The 18,709-nt window shown below is 40.2% G+C and overlaps 2 protein-coding genes across 2 annotated transcripts; one reads left to right on the top strand and one right to left on the bottom strand.

The window, feature by feature from the left end:
• Positions 1-3,821: 3,821 nt before the first annotated feature.
• Positions 3,822-9,026, bottom strand: LOC108429627 (zinc finger protein 2). The gene is made up of 4 exons (XM_017701492.2): positions 8,494-9,026; positions 7,587-7,708; positions 7,395-7,473; positions 3,822-4,967 (listed from the first exon to the last, which is right to left on the bottom strand). The coding sequence occupies exons 1-4, from the start codon at positions 8,753-8,755 to the stop codon at positions 4,027-4,029; spliced, it is 1,404 nt and encodes a 467-aa protein (XP_017556981.2). The 5' UTR covers positions 8,756-9,026; the 3' UTR covers positions 3,822-4,026.
• trim35-13 (tripartite motif containing 35-13) lies at positions 8,606-18,586 on the top strand. Its single transcript, XM_017701493.2, has 7 exons — positions 8,606-8,717; positions 14,929-15,472; positions 16,130-16,225; positions 16,327-16,557; positions 16,700-16,722; positions 17,046-17,164; positions 17,320-18,586. Exons 2-7 carry the CDS (start codon positions 15,086-15,088, stop codon positions 17,856-17,858), a joined length of 1,395 nt encoding a protein of 464 aa, XP_017556982.1. The 5' UTR covers positions 8,606-8,717; positions 14,929-15,085; the 3' UTR covers positions 17,859-18,586.
• The last annotated feature ends 123 nt before the right edge of the window (positions 18,587-18,709 follow it).

Genomic DNA, 18,709 nt, shown 5'->3' with positions numbered 1-18,709 from the left:
CATTTTCTAGATGATGTATGTTCATATTTTCAGGTAAAGTGGTGCGTTTTTTTTTTTAAAGCTGCAGCATGAAGTTTGAGTTTTACATTATGTTTGTTTTGTTGTTGTCTGTGACTTACCGGCTGGTTGCAAAGCAGAAATCCTAATACTGCCGAATCACACAGACCCAGAGTTTCACATTATCTGATTACTCTGGTGCATATAAATGCATTGATTGGATTACTGACAAAATTTCTACAGTTATTGGATTATTAAGCGCATGTAAACACACTCATTGTTATCTTAGTTCTTCAGTTTAAGTCTACAAGTGTGCATTTATCATTACTATTTTAAGGAGCCTATAACATAATGTAGTATGTGGTATGGAAACCATTCACAGCCCTGTCCATTCAGACCATATATGGAAACTAAGCTGCAAAACAGCCTGTTTTGAATTCATTATTTGTGACATCATAAAAAGCATCACATTATGCATATATGTCTATTGAGCCAGCAGCAGTTTAGCTCTGCCCACTCACAATAATGTTATAAGAAAGTATTTGAGCACCACTTTTTGAACGAGGCACAGTACAATGGTAGCCAATCAGAACAGACATAACTTACATATATCAATCTAAACAGAATGTTTAATTCTAATGGACAACAAACAATTAGTAAATGGTCATTTACTGATGAATTACAGCTATACAAGCTATACAAATAGATGTTTGTATAATAACTAGATGTTAGGGGGAAAAACCACCAACTCTCATATCTGCAACTCTGTACAAGTCCAGTCTGTGTCCACTGGCCTCAAGACAAACTTGTTTCTGAACACAGGGCGGGGTTTACTGGATCTACTTTATATATGGCTGAGTATATATTTATGTATGTATAAATACAGCATATGCCAACATGTACAAATATAGCTGAAGTATATGCTTCACAGGGTGTACAGGGCGTAACGTATGACCCATGATTAACTAGCCTCAAATAAGGCTACCACACATATGCCATGTACACTCACTGACCACTTTATTACCTACCTTGTTTATTTGGTACCCCTATAGTACCACCACTGAGCAGGTATTATTTGGGTGGTGGATCATTCTCAGCACTGCAGTGACACTGACATGGCAGTGGTACGATTAGTGGGTGTTGTTTTGGTGCTCATGGATGAGACACAGCAGTGTTCCTGGAATTTTTAAATACTGTCCACTCACTGTCCACTCTAGTGGACACTTCTACTTTGTTGATCCACCTTGCTTATGTAAAGTAGCTCATCTGTTACTGCTCAGTTTGTGTCGTTCATCCCCTAGTCCTTCATTAGTGTTCACAGGATGCTATTGACTGGATATTTTTGGTTGGTGGGTTATTCTCAGTCCAGCAATAATACAGAGGTATTTAAAAACTTCCACTGCCACATCAGTGTGCTGAGAGCAATTCACCACCCAAATAATGCCTGCTCTATGGTGGTCATGACCATTGAAGAACAAAGCAAAATAGGGCTAACAAATGAAGCAGAGAGAGAGAGAGAGAGAGAGAGAGAGAGAGAGAGAGAGAGAGAGAGAGAGAGAGAGAGAGAGAGAGAGAGAGAGAGAGAGAGAGAGAGAGAGAGAGAGAGAGAGAGAGAGAGAGAGAGAGAGAGAGAGAGAGAGAGAGAGAGAGAGATGAACAATAGTATGTAATTGTAAAACTCCACAATTCCTAAGTACTCACTATATTACAAATGTGTGCTGCTATTGGTCCTAAAAGTCTCATTCAGTGAAAGCAAATGTAGGCCACTAACAAAGTTCTACAATGTTCTACCATAGTAAATGCTGTGGCAATACAGTTAAGCAGTCACTTAATATATCAGTAAATCCCCATAGGAAAAATTTGTTTACATTAATTATCAAGTAGTACCTCCATTACTGCCCGTACCAAAACCTAGCCATCAGATCCTTCATCTAACAGGAATAAGCTATAAAGCAGAAAAAAACAAGTCAGACTTCTTTTGCACCAGAACAAGGCTAATTTTGTATTTGAGGTTACATGGATTGTGAAAAGCAAAACATGAAACCAACTTTTAAGACTGACCTAAAAAATATCCCTGCAGATTTCTTCGAAAAACTCAACAGTAATGGCCATTTTGACTACAAAGGGTCATAAAAAGGGTCTGACTTTAGTATAGACATATGGCACAACACAATACATTCACTCCACTGCATTTTAACTAATGATGCATCCTAAATGCAGACAAAAGGTAAATACAAAATGTCATGTGAATTATTTTATGCATACTGAATCCTATTATTCCCCCAGTATACACTGTATAAAAGCTGCACTACTTATACAAATAATCTAGTTTGTCAGAGAACTTTGTGAAAGTTGAAAGTGTAACTCAGAACTGTCAACATACAAACAACTAGAAACAATGTCAATTTTAAAGCTACATTTCCACTTACAACCACAATTCCAATGAAGCTGGGACGTTGTGTAAAACATAAATAAAAACAAAATATGATGATTTGCAAATCCTTTTCAATCTATATTCAATTGAATACACTACAAAGACAAGATATTTAATGTTCAAACGGATAAACTTTATTGTTTTTTGCAAATATTCAGTCATTTTGAATTTGATGCCTGCAACACATTCCAAAGAAGTTGGGAGAGGGGCAACAAAAGACTGGGAAAGTTGAGGAATGCTCAAAAAACACCTGTTTGGAACATTCCACAGGTGAACATGTTAATTGGAAACAAGTGAGTGTCATTAATGGATATAAAGGGAGCATCCCTGAAAGGCTCAGTCGTTCACAAGCAAGGATGGGGCGAGGTTCACTACTTTGTGAACAACTGCGTGAGCAAACAGTCCAACAGTTTAAGAACAATGTTTCTCAATCCGCAGTTGCAAGGAACTTAGGGATTTCATATCTACAGTCCATAATATCATCAAAAGATTCAGAGAATCTGGAGAAATCTCTGCAAGTAAGCAGCAAGGCAGAAAACCAACATTGAATGCCCGTGACCTTCGATCCCTCAGGCAGCACTGCATTAAAAACCCACATCATTCTGTAACGGATATTCCCACATGGGCTCAGGAACACTTCAGAAAACCATCGTCAGTGAACACAGTTCGTCGCTCCATCTACAAGTGCAAGTTAAAACTCTGCCATGCAAAGCAAAAGCCAAATATCAACAACACCCAGAAACACCGCCGGCTTCTCTGAGCCCGAGCTCATCTGAGATGGATTGACGCAAAGTGGAAAAGTGTCCTGTGGTCTGACGAGTCCACATTTCAAATTGTTTTTGGAAATCATGGACGTGTCCTCTGGGCCAAAGAGGAAGAGGACTGTCTGGATTGTTTTCAGTGCAAAGTTCAAAAGCCAGCATCTCTGATGGTGTGGGGGTGTGTTAGTGCCCATGGCATGGGTAACTTGCACATCTGTGAAGGCACGATTAATGCTGAAAGGTACATACAGGTTTTGGAGCAATATATGCTGCCATCCAAGCAACGTCTTTTTCAGGGACGTCCCTGCTTACCTGTGTCCCATTGAAAATGTGTGGCGCATTATGAAGCGCAAAATACGACAATGGAGACCCCGGACTGTTGAGCAACTGAAGTTGTACATCAAGCAAGAATGGGAAAGAATTCCACCTACAAAGCTTCAACAATTAGTGTCCTCAGCTCCCAAACACTTATTGAGTGTTGTTAAAAGGAAAGGTGATGTAACACAGTGGTAAACATGCCCCTGTCCCAACTTCTTTAGAACATGTTGCAGGCATCAAATTCAAAATGAGTGAATATTTGCAAAAAAACAATAAAGTTTATCCATTTGAACATTAAATATCTTGTCTTTGTAGTGTGTTCAATTGAATATAGGTTGAAAAGGATTTGCAAATCATTGTATTCTGTTTTATTTATGTTTTAGACAACATCCCAACTTAACTGGAATTGGGGTTGTATTATATCATGTATTCAATGCTAGGTTCACACATTCCGTAACTTTTTATACTGTGCAATGATGATACAACCAACTGACATAAGTTGAAATGAAATAATGTTCATGTGCACTGTGATTTTTCAGCAGACTTCCTCGTTTTGCTCTGTCTTATTCCACTATGAATGCCCAAGTGGTGATTCAGGTTCACTTTCTGCGTGAATCGTTTTCCACAGGTTAAACATACGAAAGGCTTCTCTCCTCTGTGAATGCGTTCGTGGGTGTTCAAGTTCCCTTTCTGGGTGAACCCTCTCCCGCAGTAACTGCACCTGTGCGGCCTCTCGCCCGTATGCACTGCGTAATGAACCCTGAGGTTGGCTCTGGAATGGAAGCGCTTTCCACACTGCTCGCAACCAAACTTTTGGTTCAGCGTTTTTGATTGGTTGTCGGGGGGCAGACACTTGTGGGTTCTGAGTAAGTTCATTTGAGGGAAAACCACCTTGCAAGAATTGCACGTGTGTGAATTATGCCTCTGGTGACACTTCTTGTGTAAAGTAAGACTACTCTGCCGCAAGAACGTCTTGCCGCACTCCAAGCAGCTAAATTTCGGAGTCTTTGCTAGCTCCATCTCTCGCTCCGGTTCTTCCTGCAGGTCGAATCTGTCAAAGTAAGTCAAGTTTTCAGCGCTACCTAAGCTGGACGTGTTTTCTGCTTCCAGGAATAGGTCCTCCTGCTGTCCCCCAAATGACTGTGCCTCTGGACGCTCACCCTCAATAAATTCAATGGGCATGCAATGCTCATCGAATTCCAGCTGGTCATCACTTGGCAGTATCAAATGCTTAACTGTGCCATCTGAGGATATAATTTTTGTAAAGTCTGATCTTTCAAAGCCAGATGGCATGGGGTGGACATCAGGAGCCCCCAGAAATCCTGCAGATATGAAATATATGTCCTCGCTGTCCTGGTTGTCGTCATCACCATCATCAATAAGACTCAAGTCTTGAACTTCATTAGGCTCTGATGGAGAGGACGGGTTATTTCTTCTGCCAGGTGTCGCAGCCGCTGCTGTATTGGAGTAAAGCAGAACGTTAAATCTAACACTATGTCCCCTCCGTCTACTGTTTTTCACACAGGACTAAGCAATAAAAGCCTTGACTGCATTAAAGCGGCCAAATCCTGAAAAACTATTTCATTGTCTTTTTTTTTATTTAAATAAAAGTCTTTGATATAACATTCTTCATTCTTCAAAACATGCTCAGTCCATATGGTCTAAATATGAAAATTAAAAAAAAAGCAAAAACAGCCAGAAAAAACAGAAATGAATTTCTTTTGTGATGCCACAAAACCCAGTTGTATGCAAAGGTTTGGGCAAAGGTTGATTCAATGTTTTAACTTAAAAAGGTAACCTGGCTGCCTTACAACTTTGAGTTCAGTGAACTTTAAATAATAAGTAAATAGAATGTAAAACACATATTAGTGCACTGTTAAATTACTATTAGATGTTCAATAAACAAAGGTAAGGCAACCAAGTTACTCTTTTTAAGCTAAAATGTGGATTTTCTTACGGTGTGGTCAAATTTTGATTTTTGATGGAAATTGTGTTAAATGCACAACTGCTGTTTTCTGCTCAGTTTCCTCTTAAACTCCACTGGTGGTTCCAAAATGCACAATATTGTCATATTCTTCAGAACTTTCATATTTCATAAGCTACATTCAAAATGTGGGCATCATATGAGGCTATAACTGTCTTCTTTCCAGTCAAATAGATGATGATGTAATTTTAACCCGTATAATAAAAGAAGCGAAGCTAAAGCTCATTTTTTTTTGTCTACCGAAAGTCGACCCATTTTTCCACAACCCTTGGCTTTGAACCATAAACAGATGGTGTCTCTTCAGTGATCTGCTCTGTAAAAATTATTTTTATAAAATAATACAAAGATTTTTGCTTTTCAACAGTAAATTGTAAGCATATAACAACATGTATGATCATAAAACACATTTTCTGATCATTTGAGGGGACCTTTTAATAAATAAATAAATAAATAAATACATAAATAAATAGGTGGACAAATCAAAATACCCCCCGGAGAATAAGAGGTTAACCTTTTGGAGAAAAAAAAATATAAAACAAGAAATTCATCAAAAGTTATCTAAAGGCATTGTTCACATCTGTGTTAGTTAGCTGATGTTGTTACCCTCCTATGATGAGAAAGACTTATTTTCTCCTCTTTATGCAACACCATGGGATCCTTTACCCACCCTGACGTGAAGAGCCTGTGGGCTTCTTTGCTTTTAAATGCTTTGAGAGACTCTCCAGAATAGGAAGGGGGGTTATGTATGAGATAAACACATGTCAGGAAAAAACTAATTTTGGTAGCTTTCTGCCAGTTGCAGTGGGACCAGTTCAGGGGAAACTGTGTAAGGATCACAGCCTATTTCATCGACTAACGTTGGGGTAACATTTTTCTCTTGAAAAGTAAGGTGATTATTTTTAGCCATCTTTAACCTCTAGTTACATTTGTCCAGAGCAGCGAAGCCAGAAATTTGGTCCCAAATATGGTGGCCACAACAGAAACATCATGAAACCCTAGGATACACCCTTAGGAGTGTTGCGACCCAGAGAAGGCCTGGCATGAATAAACTGAAGCTGAAAGACACTCAGGTGAAGAAGTTCAGAGCGAACTCAGTCAGTCATTTAGCCACCATGGTGCTAAAAGGCAGAGACAAACAGAGAGCGGTCTAGCTGAATGGTTTAGCTGATTCCTGTAAGTTATGATGGCTTTAAATATGAATTATGTATAAAACTTTGAAATAATACGCCAATCATGAATGAGATGTATGTCGGTCAAAGTTTTTTCACTTGTAATAGAACTGAACGTGGAGCATTTGCAGTTAGCTAGCAGTGGAATATGAACTCGACCATCTATTGAGTAACACAGCTTTACTGTATTTGAATATAATTCTATACACCAATATTCAGTATCATTGCAGCTGCGTAGGTAAGCAAAGGTCCTGTCAGATTCAGGTGTCTCCTAATCTCACATAATGTTACAGCACATCTGTCTCTCAGCATCTTTAGGATGTCTGTTGTAAAAAGGGATGTGTAAATGTGCATCTAAAAAGATTACAATGGTGGTTAATTATGAACTATGAATTTTATTTTTAAGGGAAATACTGAGAATAAGTATTAAAAGCCTGTAAAATGCTTTCAAGCCCAGAGTGCTTTTTGATTAAAGCAAGCCAATCAGAACAGAGGTCGTTTACATATATCAGTCTTAAGGGTGCAGCAGCAAAAGCGGCCTGTGTAATTCTGAAGGATATAGAGAGGTCTGAACAATCATTTCAAAAAACGTAAAAGATGAAATGCAAAAAAATATAAGAATAACCTTTAAAATAATAATATTTATAATAATAAAATAACAAATTGTATTAATAAATATTAATAAAATAATAATAAAATAATAATAATAATAATAAACGTGACATACTCACTTGTATTGCTTGAACAAATTTCCTTCTCTGAATTTTCCTCTTTGATGGCCAGTGTTTTACTGTGATCATGGAGTTCAGACTGCATTTAAAAACAAATCAGAAAATAACGGCTCTCAGAAAGGATGATTTTGTTTCAGAAATGACTTGCAATTTTGAGCAAACAGGGTTCAGGTAATGGCAGGAAAATCTTACCTCATCAGGCACAGCAGGTTCCACTTCTGTTGCCTTCTCCTCTGCTCTTGGCTCTCTCCCATCCCACAGACTGGAGCACCACTCTTTTCCAAATATCCCGTTGATGGAGGGCGCGTCCAGCTCTTAAAGCAGACCAGTATTACACATTAAAACCACTTTTTTGTATCTACACTTATTTTTATCAGCCTCGCTTTTCATGTAACTGCACTTTATAGTTTTATAATTACAGACTGTACTCCATCTGTTTCTCTGCATACCTTTCACCCTATTCTTCAATGGACAGGACCCCCACAGGACCACCACAGAGCAGGCATGATTTGGAAAGTGGGTCATTTTCAGCACTGCAGTGACACTGATGTAGTGACGGTGTGTTGCGCTAGCAGGAGTGGATCAGACAGCAGTGCTGCTGTAGTTCTTTAACACCTCAGTGTCACTGCTGGACAGAGAATATGCAGCCAACAGTGTCCTGTGGGCAGCGTGCAGTGACCACTAATGAAGGAGTAGAGGATGACCAACACTAACTGAGCAGCAGCAGATGAGCTACTGTCTCTGACTTCACATCCACAAGGTGGACCAATAAGGTATGAGTGTCTGATGGAGTGGACAGCGGGTGGCCACGGTGTTTAAGAAGTCTAGCAGCACTGCTGTGTCTGATCCGCTCGTACCAGCCCAACACACACTAACCCGCCACCACCATGTCAGTGTCACTGCAGTGCTGAGAATCACCCACCTTCTCTGTGGTGGTCCTGACCATTCAAGAATAGGGTGAAAAGGGGCTAACAAAGCGCGTAGACAGACAGATGGACTACAGTTAAGGTGGAGCTGATAAAATGGACAGAGAGTGTAGAAACAAGGAGGTGGCTCTAATGTTATGCCTCACATACGACATGGCGAAGAAGACTCGTACCTTCCAGGGTCTGTATGCAAACTGAACGGTACTTCTTGGCCGGGCTCCGCGCGCCTGTGTTGCGCAGGGTTTCCACCTCGCTCTCCAGCTCGTGCATTTTCACGCTGAGAGCCGTCTTCTCGTTGAGGGCTCGCGCCAGCTCCAGACGTAAACACGCCAAATCGCCGTCTACCATCTCGCAGACCTCCCGCACGACCGCCCTGGCCATCACCTCCATCACCGAGGTGAGGCGCGTCTGGAAGGAAAACGGCTTGCTGGCCATCCCTAAAGAGCAGCGCCTGCTGCCTGCGCGCACCGGGCCTTGGGATCCGAGCGAGACGGGCACGCCTTAGCGCAGACAGCGCCGCATAGCCGAGCAGGAAAGGCCGCCGGAGCTCGGGGATCAGACGCGGGATCCGTCAGCCCGGCCGCCGCTGCTGTTTGTTTATTTCCGGGTCGACTGAGCATGCAGACAGAAACGCTAAGCCCCTCCTAAGACCCTTTGTTGGGGTGGGCGATACCACGAATTACCATGTAATAACAAGGCTGATGTCTTAATACCAGCGCTACTGCTTTACGAGATGTGCTGTGATTTACGGTAGAAGTGTGGCCATCATAAAGCCTCGTATTAGTATTAAAAATATATTTTCCGTCATTAACGTAACAGTTAAAGTCCCCCCCCCCAAAAAAAAAACAGCTCAGTGTTAAAGGGGAACTCCGCCGATTTTTCAAAAATTCTGCATAATTAAACGGTTAGTGCGTCAACAAAATCCTTCAAAGTGGCTTGGCGTAAATCTTTCGCTCTTGAGAAACGTACCGAGTCAGAATTGTTCACAGTAGTGGCGATAGGAACCAGACGTCCACCTCTAAAAGCTCCCTCTTTTGGTCTCAAAAAAAAATTTGGGGAATTTATTTTAGACACAAGAAGGGTGTTGTAAGGCAAACTAGTCCCCAAAGCAAGCTTACTTTTCAGATTAAGCGTTATTTTACCATCATCAATATTACAAATTTAAACTCAAAAGAATTTTAGGTTCACTGGTGGTTTTGGATGGTATATAAAATGGCTTTATTTGCATTGTGGACATCATGAGCCCTGGTTTCTATCGCCAGCACTGCAGAGAAGCCAGTAAGTCTCTATGTAAAGGTTCATCCTTTACATCAAACCTCTCTGAACAGTTGCATCTCAACCTTTGAATTACGCAGAAATTTTTAATTCCCCTTTAAGATTGTCTTTACGAGAGAGAGAGAGAGAGAGAGAGTTCAATGATGCATGCTCTAAAATTTATACATTTTTTTTGCAATAATATTCTTAATAATACTTATATAATAATAATATAATATAATACTTAATAATAATACTTCTGTACAATTAAATGCACAATTACTGTCTATTTGCTGAATTTAACATATTGGGAAAAAATAAAACATGAAATAGTATCTTGTGCAAAAGTTAAGGCACATTTTATACTTTTTCATTAACAAATTAATTGCATTGTCTATCCCAAAAATACACTCTCAGAAAAAAAGGTATGAAATTGTCACTGGGGTGGAATCCTCAATGGTACATCTCATTACCTTTAGTCAGGGAACATAATGCATTGAAATGATATTTTCTAAGTTGTATTGACCCCACACACCCGTCTCGTCTCCAGGTTTTATATTTTATTGTTCTGTTTTTAAATATTAGTTTATGAGAAGATATAAAAATGTACTTTTTTTCCTGGGAAAACTTATTTCATGTTCACAACTGGACCTTAAAACCACTGTTATACCTTTGAGGGCACATTTACACTGATATACCTTGATGAATGAAAAATGTACCTGCACAGAACCTTTATCTCTAACAATATACCATCAGTCAAGGATGACTACAGGTCTCATTCCTGATTGACCGAAGATCTTGAGTCCTGTGCCAGACCTTAGTCTTGTGAAGTGAAGATTCCTGTAATTGTATCTGCAGAGGCATAACATGCATGTGAGCAGTTCTGTACATGCTATACTAAACCACAAGCCAGAGGACAGTGGAGCAAGAAGGCGATGGAGGCTGAACCCTCTCTTCCAGAAGACGAGCCTGCTTGCTCAGCGTGTGGAGAGATATTTAATGTCCCAGAGGTTCTCTGCTGCATCCTGTGTGGCTGCAGCTTCTGCAAGTTCTGTCTGGCCCATTTCTGGGAGACCCAGGGCTCAGAGGAGTGTCCCTTCTGTCGAGAAAAGAGCCCTGCACCTTCTCAGGGAACATGCAAGGAGCATGGATTAAAACTGACTCTCCTCTGCATTGGACTTGTGAGTCCCATTTGTACAATGTGCCACAAGTCAGGGAGTCATAGGAATTACAGGGTGTACCCCCTTAAAGAGGCACTGGAGGACTGCAAGGTAGGAACAATCACCATCACTGCATTGTGCACTTGCCTCATTATTACACAATGAAGTCTATTGGTAAAAGTTTTTGTTTAGTTAGAGACGGGGTGTGTGGAGTCAATATAACTTAGAAAACATAATTTCAATAAATTATGATACACTTATTTTCCCTGACTAAAGGTACTGTGATGTACCCTTTAGGGTACCACCCCAGTGACAAGAGGGGTCCTGTCCCAGTATCAGCTTCGTAGTATGGCAACACATACACGTCTACATGTCACCAGCAATGCTGACAGGATCAAATGTTGAGCCTGAAAGAGGCAGTGTAACTTTATCTCCAACTACTGGCTTCACCAAATAGTCCTGGTAAAGTGAAGCTGACACCACAACCCCCACATTGGTAGGAGGGTATACAGTGTAATGTCCTAATGAGTAGAAGCTGAAGTCAAATGAGTGTGATAAGTCATGTCAGTCTCCACTTCCATCTCTCATGCTCAACCTGGATGAATAGGCCATATTATATTATATATATATATATATATATATATATATAAATAAACAAACCGAAGCATTCCTGCTAAGTGGTTTGCTTTTAGCTGTAAGTCTAAGTCTAATTTTGTACTTTACACATGGGGCTCTATTTTCAAGGTCATAGCGGAAGCAGAGAAATAAGCCGTAAATTCTCTGTACTGGAGTGCTGGGGGTGAGGCACGTATATATTTAGTATTTTCCTGGCCGGTAGCAGAGACCCAACCCAACACTGAGCACTGCAACGATAAATAGGGACAAGTTAGAGTGAATACATTACCAGCAGGCACAGGTATACTGCAGCGGCAGCCATTCAGACAACTCCTCTCATTCTTTTAAAGGGTAATATTATTATCCATTAGTAGCATATTTGTGTTATTATTTTAGTTCCATTTAGGATTGATAAGACCTATAAACAAAGAACTCAAAGGGAAAATAATTTTAGCCAATCCAGTTGAAAAATTGAACTGCAAACACTAGTAATTAAATGTCACTAAGCCAAATAAAACCAAACAAAAACAAAAGAAAAACATTAAAAACTAAAATAACTCAATAAGAGAAGATGTATTACATACAGATATGTATAAATGTTTTGCCAAGCACTGTAGTTTGTGAGGTAAACTGTACCTATCAAGAAACATCAGTGTGTCTAAAAATTCCATTAACAGCACAGTGAGTTAACGCACCACTTCATGTGTTAATATAGAACTCAGTCGATGCATGCAGTCATGTGTGTGCAGGCCTCGGATCAGGCAATGCAGCACTTTCATGTGTTGTGAAAATGTAACAGATCATGATGATATTTTCGCCAAAAACACCCTAACACAGGCGGATTTGAAATGTCACATCCCCTGCAGCACCATTCCTCCCACATTGTTGCTATCATTTCTAACCGGCAAAATAGCAAATGGGTGCGAATGGGCTTGTGTCCAGCGTTCCTTAGTGATATGCTGGTGTTATGCCATTGCACTGGCACAAAAATAGAGACCTGACAGTTAAATGCAATTTGTCATTCGCTGGTTGATATCCTTCTGGCATAATTCCAAAAGAACAAAACAGTACAAAAACAGCTACATCAGGTTTGTTTAGACATTGTTTTCACATTTAAAGTAGCAGCACTCAGGGGGCATGGCGTCACTTTATTAGTGGTAATTTCAACATGTGATACTGTCGTGGCTCGACACTTGTTTGACCACCAAGCCTAAGTACCATTTATGGTTTGTAAAATAAAACGAATTCAATTGTTTGTTGAAAGAAAATAAAAAGAATCGAACAAACTAAAAAATACGAGAAGACTCTTCAGAATTCAGTGCAGGTTCTTTATTCCTTTTGAGCATGGAGAATGTTTCTCCAAAGGCCTTCGGATGACACTCACGCATATGCAAAGTTTGTACACATGTTTTATACCTTCGGTGAAGGTGGGGTGACATCGCCCCACCTCTTTTTGTCATCTCCTGATTTCACAAAACTACCATTATATCCAAATTGACCTTCATATGTCTATCATATAGGGTCTTGTGTGAACCATTATCTCCAAGTCTAGTCTGAATCCTTTTTTAAAAAAAAACATTGTGCCAAGCACATGCTGGTACTTTTCCATCTCGGCTTTTGACCTTGAAAGGTCACTCACTCCTTATAAAGTGTCTGTCTTCTCTTTTACACCCTACTGAGGAAGCACTTGCTCCAATGTGCTAGGCCTTTATTTATGATCTATCCTGCATAGTACATGGCATTTTAATTTAGAGAATCTTTAATGTACATCAATACCGTGACATTTTGAGAAAAACATACAGAATTTTATTAACATTGCCCAATATAAGTAAATATTAACAAGCATATCCAAAAGCACAGCTCCCCCAGTCAGTGTTCAGTCAATGACCTTGCAAAATGCTATTTATAACATGGTTCTCAGTCCTGATCCAGGGGTGCGAATGCACTACATAGTCCTAGCAAAATGCAGCTGACGTATCATCTCTAAGGGAGTATTTAGTGTCGTGTTCCAGTGATTACTTAAGTTAGAGTTTACTTAAGTTAGTTGACTGGTATGTCTTGCACTGATCTCTTAAATTAACTGTATTAAATTAATCTGCCACTGACCACACAACAGTCCACCTGCACATTTTTTTTATTCTTAAATTTAAATGCATATATATTTTTGTGTTTTCTTTGCTTCTGACACATCTCGTTAAGGACTTGGTAATAACTACTAAATGGGTTGTTACAGAAAATGCTAAAATGTTCAGTAGATGTGGAGAACCTCTCCTGTAGCAGCAAGGCTTGAGACAAAGGGTTAAGTGTATGTACAAACCTCAGTTCTAAAATAGTTGGGAAGTATGCATGTATGAATGAATAGTAAGTAAGATGGACAGATTTGTACATCCACTTCGACTTGTATTTAAACAGAACAAAGACTAAATATTTAATGTTTTGTTTTATCAACCTCATTGTTTTTTGTAAATATACATTCATTCTGGAACTGACATCTGCAACACGCTCCAAAAATGCTTTTAAGCGATTTAAGACTAGGAATGTTGTGGTATGCTTAAAAATCATCTTAAACAGGTGATGTAATCATGCTTCGGTATAAAGGAGGAACCAGGGAATGGCCTGGACCTTTATGAGCAAGGACTGGTCAAGGCTTACCATACAAAAAATGCTTCACCCCACTTTTTCAGTTCCTCAATGAGCGATTGCAAAGATTTAAAGTATTTCACCTTCTATGATGCATATTATGATAATATTCAGGGCATCCCTCAGACAACACTGCATTAAAATCCAACATGCTTCTGTGATGGATGTCACCACATGGACTCCAGAATGTCTATAAACTATTATCAATAAGCACAGTTTGTTACTAAGACAGGTAAGACAGTATTATTGCCAGCAGAAGTCACGTGTCAACAGCATTCAGAAACACCACCGACTTCTCTGGGTATGAGCTCATCTGATATGGACTGATGCACAGTGGAAATGTGCATTGCGATCAAAGAATCAACCTTTGCATTTGTTGATCAAAGAAGAAAAAAATCATCACTGATTGAAAAAAGCACTTTCTTTGTAAGGCCTTCCAATGGCCAATGTTTCAAATTTGTTTACATTTGAACAGTGACCCAAAAATAGTGCAGAATCTTCAATATTTATTTCACTTCTCATAAGTATTCTGTTTTATTTTTTTTCCAACACTAAAAATGTGTTGTTTATTTGCAGGATCAAATAAAAGACTTTCAAAGTGGTCAAATTTTGGACCCCATTGTATAAAGATAGAAAGTTCTAGGTCTTACTTTACAAGCTTACTTTTACATAGCTTTACAAGCACTGTATGCATGGAATATCTCACAGCCAGGTTCAACAAAGCAAAGCACTCAACCACTGGTAACTGGGGCAGTTTATGCCCCAGTTTATCAGTTAAAGAACTTCAGTTTTCAACTGTTGGTTCCTTTCCAAGTCTTTAACCTGTCTGTGCACCTAACACTGTATGTTACTGCCCCCTCACCATTCTGATGTTCACATATCAACTTGTATTATTCTTTCTGAACACATCCTATGCTAATCCATTTGGATTTGCTAAAGGTGCACTCATCTATACCACCATTGGTGCTGAGCATAAAGTGTGATAAGAAGCTCGATTCCTAGAACTCCCATGTGCATACAGTAGACCTTGGAGAGGGAGGGTGGGGCACAGTAACCCTACAGGATCCTCACTGTGCAGCTGAAAGTCACAGGAGCAATGGCAACCAGGCACTCTGAAGACGACCTCTCTTGCCCAATCTGTGGAAAGATTTTTCAGCAGCCTGTAGTGCTTTTCTGCAGGCACAGGTTCTGCAAACCTTGCCTTGAAAGTAGCTGGAGTAGCGGAGGAGCTTGTGAGTGCCCATTGTGCCTTCAGCCTTCCTCCACTGGTGAGCTCCTGGTCAACACAACCCTTGAGAAGACCTGTGAGGGTTTTCTAATGGATCGCCGCAAGAATAACCCTTTTGCGTGTAAGGAACACGGTGAAACACTGACCCTTTTCTGTCTGGAGGAACTACAGCCCACTTGTGTTGCATGCAAGTCATCTGACAGACACAAAAGCCACAGGTTATATTCTCTGGATGAAGCAGCACAAGATTGTAAGGTAAGCTTAGGTGAACGAACAGATTTGCTAGCAATGCATTCAGGTTAAGCACTCTTAGGTTAAGCAGAGTGCCGGGTATGAGTAAAGGTGGGAAAAGAGGTTACAGAGCTCTTCTACCATGTATCTTAATAGTAATTAAACAAAGAATAACTCATGCACCAAGGGGGGGGGGGGGGTCGGGGGTTGTCTGTCAACTCTCACCACAAACCTTGAGCTACTTTGAAGCAGCATTATTTCTGCGTCTTTACCAGAGTTTATCTCCTACTAATAATATCTCTATATTTTCATTGGCTCTGGCAGAGGGCCTTTTGGAAAGGCTGAAACCAGACTCCCCAGTGCTTTCTCAAGTGTCTGTCACTCTTCATTCCAGTCGACAACGCCTCACTTAATGTCTTTGGTCTGGGCAATGCTGGGGCAAAGTGAACTGCAGTTTTCTGCAGTAAATGTGTCTTCTTGTCATAGCTAAGCTTATCTAAGCAGTAGCAGGAATTTCAAACCAGGATGGTGGTGTTCTTCAAAGGACTTTTTTTAAATTCTGAAATTAAACAAGCTCTGATGGTTATAGAAATATTGGAAACTCAATTTGTGAGGTCAAACCTCTGATTTATGCAGGATGTTTTGAAGTTCTGCCATCTCTTTTACTTTATTCTATTTCAGGCAGAACTGAAGACAGCTTTAATGCCCCTGCAGAAAAAGCTAAAAACCTTCAGGAAAGTTAAACTCACATTTGATCAAACAGCAGACCATATCAAGGTATTCTTTCTGTCTGTTCTTCAGTCAGTTAAGCAGAATGATTTTAGAGGAAATATGTATTCACCAACCCTTTTTGATGGAGTCCCATTTTGTCGTTACAGATTCAGGCAGAGCACACGGAGAGGCAGATAAGAGAGGAGTTTGAAGCTCTGCACCAGTTCTTGCGAGATGAGGAGGCTGCCAGACTCTCTGAATTGAAGCAAGAAAAGAAACAGAAGAGCCAGATCATAATGGAAAAGATTGGTGATATGGAAAGTGAAATCGCGTTCCTCACTAACACTATCAGAGCAGCTGAAAAGGAAATGAGCTCCCAGGATGTCCTGTTCCTCCAGGTAAAAGCCTCTGAATCTTGTTTTTGTTCATTTGTACTTAAAATCTAAACTTTGAACTTGGTCAACTGCTTTTTCATCAATTATTAATAACACCATTTAGGAATGGCTTGTTATAGTAAGACATTATTTTGTTTCTCCCTAGAATTACAAGGACACAATAAAGAAGTAAGTGAACCCCCTCGCTCATCAATGAGATATATAACATGCAGATGAACATCCTTCAAGCTTTCAAAGGGAATTCTACCCTAAAACTTTGTTTTAGTCATGTTGTGCATTCTGTCATGTTATTACAGTGTTATATGCCTCAGCCGCATCAGTTTTTATGGTTTGAATTTTTTGTTCTTCACTGTTCTGAAAATGAAATGAAAAATGAAAATACATCAAACAACTGGGAATTCCTATGGTGTCAACCAATCCTGACTTTTAGCCTAGTTACTGATGCTACCATTTGGAGTCCAGTTAACTGAGATGACCTCACTTCTGTGCAGAACCTGGCGCTTACCAGAGGATCCCGAGATGGTATCAGACTCGCTGGTTGATGTAGCCAAACATCTAGGCTCGTTAAAATTCAAAGTCTGGGAGAAGATGAAGAACATCGTTCAATACGGTAAGTATTACTGTATTATTATTAAGAGTTACTTAGCAATTAAGGTTAATTAATCAGGTTAACCAGAACTGGGACTATAATACATAGCAGCTAATGCTCTCTGGTAATTTCCTTGAATTCCTTCTGGTAACATTTCAATTGATGCACTGCTGCAGCTCCTGTGATTCTGGATCCAAACACCGCTGCAAGTTGTTTCCAGCTCTCGGAGGACTTGACACAGCTCCAGTGCTGCTCACAGACCTTTATACTCCCAGACAACCCAGAGCGCTTTGACATCAGTGCTGAAATGCTGGGATCTGAGGGCTACTGTTCAGGCAAATACAGTTGGGACATTGAGGTCAAAAACAACACCTACTGGGTTATCGGTGTGGCCAGCGAGTCAGTCAAGAGGAAAGGCAAGCACATACTGACTCCAGCAGAGGGATTCTGGACCATTCGTCTGCGTAACGGCGAGTACAAAGCGTGTTCCGCCCCTTGGTCGCCACTAAGCATGATCAGAGAGCCAGATGTGGTGAGAGTTGTGCTGGATATGGACAGGTGTAAGGTCATGTTCTATGATCCACGAGAGAGGACACCGCTCTACACTTTCACGGATATCATCACACCACGAGCAATGCCTTACTTCTGCAGCGCCTGCAAGGAACATCCACTTAGAGTGCTACCGGCGAGTGTGTCTGTGACAGTGGGCCGCTAAAGCTCTTCAGAGTGAACCTCTTGGTGATTCAGCCCATTGACCCAGACCTTTCTCACTGTAGTCAAGCAGTGGGTGATCTAGTTGGACACTTGACAGAAGTTCAAATGCATTTACTAGTCTTTTAGGTTAAAATGGACTACCTGAAGTAATGGAACAGCAAAAGATCAAATTTACACAATTTTCCACTTGTCAGACAGTCGCTCAGCCAAAAGATGTTGGGTGTCCAAATTTTGAGCTGGAGCTATGAGAAACTGCTACATATCATTAACATTGTTAACATTAGAAGTCAATAGTTCTCCAAATCTTTTTCATAAATACAAAGACATCCCAAAACTTTCCTCATTAAGTCTTCCTTAAGGACGCCCAGACTTGTCAGTGTGGCTTAAGGCAGAGCTTCTCAACCTCTTCCACCCAAAGACCCACCTGTTTTACAAAGCATTTTCCCACAGGAAAACTAAAATCAGCCTTTTTTTAAATACAATTTTCATTTCTGAATGCTGACACGGAAAAGCTGAATTAGGGCCTGAAAAATATCAGACCTGTTCAATCACAGAAGCCAAAATTATGATAAAAACAACAAAAAAAAACAAACATACACTATATTACCAAAAGTGTTCGCTCGTCTGGCCTTCGCATGCATATGAACTTGAGTGATATCCCATTCTTAAACCATAGGGTTTAATATGATGTTGGTCCACCCTTTGCAGCTATAACAGTTCAACTCTTCTGGGAAGGCTTTCTACAAAGTTTGGAAGTGTGTTTATGGTAATTTTTGACCATTCTTCCAGAAGCGCATTTGTGAGGTCAGACACTGATGTTGGACAAGAAGGCCTGACTCCCAGTCTCTGCTC

This window comes from Pygocentrus nattereri, chromosome 1 (assembly GCF_015220715.1).
Source record: "Pygocentrus nattereri isolate fPygNat1 chromosome 1, fPygNat1.pri, whole genome shotgun sequence".
Taxonomy (NCBI): Eukaryota; Metazoa; Chordata; class Actinopteri; order Characiformes; family Serrasalmidae; genus Pygocentrus; species Pygocentrus nattereri.
Note: the sequence above shows the minus strand (reverse complement) of the source record. Positions and strands in the feature narration are given on the sequence as shown.

Excerpts from the sequence above, each read along its gene's own strand:
- LOC108429627 (XM_017701492.2), bottom strand. The coding sequence starts at position 8,755 with ATGGCCAGCAAGCCGTTTTCCTTCCAGACGCGCCTCACCTCGGTGATG. Across the intron at positions 7,474-7,586 it reads AACCTGCTGTGCCTGATGAG|TCTGAACTCCATGATCACAG; the intron begins GTAAGATTTTCC and ends TTTTAAATGCAG. Across the intron at positions 4,968-7,394 it reads AATTTGTTCAAGCAATACAA|CAGCGGCTGCGACACCTGGC; the intron begins GTGAGTATGTCA and ends ACTCCAATACAG.
- trim35-13 (XM_017701493.2), top strand. The coding sequence starts at position 15,086 with ATGGCAACCAGGCACTCTGAAGACGACCTCTCTTGCCCAATCTGTGGA. Across the intron at positions 16,558-16,699 it reads AGGATGTCCTGTTCCTCCAG|AATTACAAGGACACAATAAA; the intron begins GTAAAAGCCTCT and ends GTTTCTCCCTAG. Across the intron at positions 16,723-17,045 it reads TACAAGGACACAATAAAGAA|AACCTGGCGCTTACCAGAGG; the intron begins GTAAGTGAACCC and ends ACTTCTGTGCAG.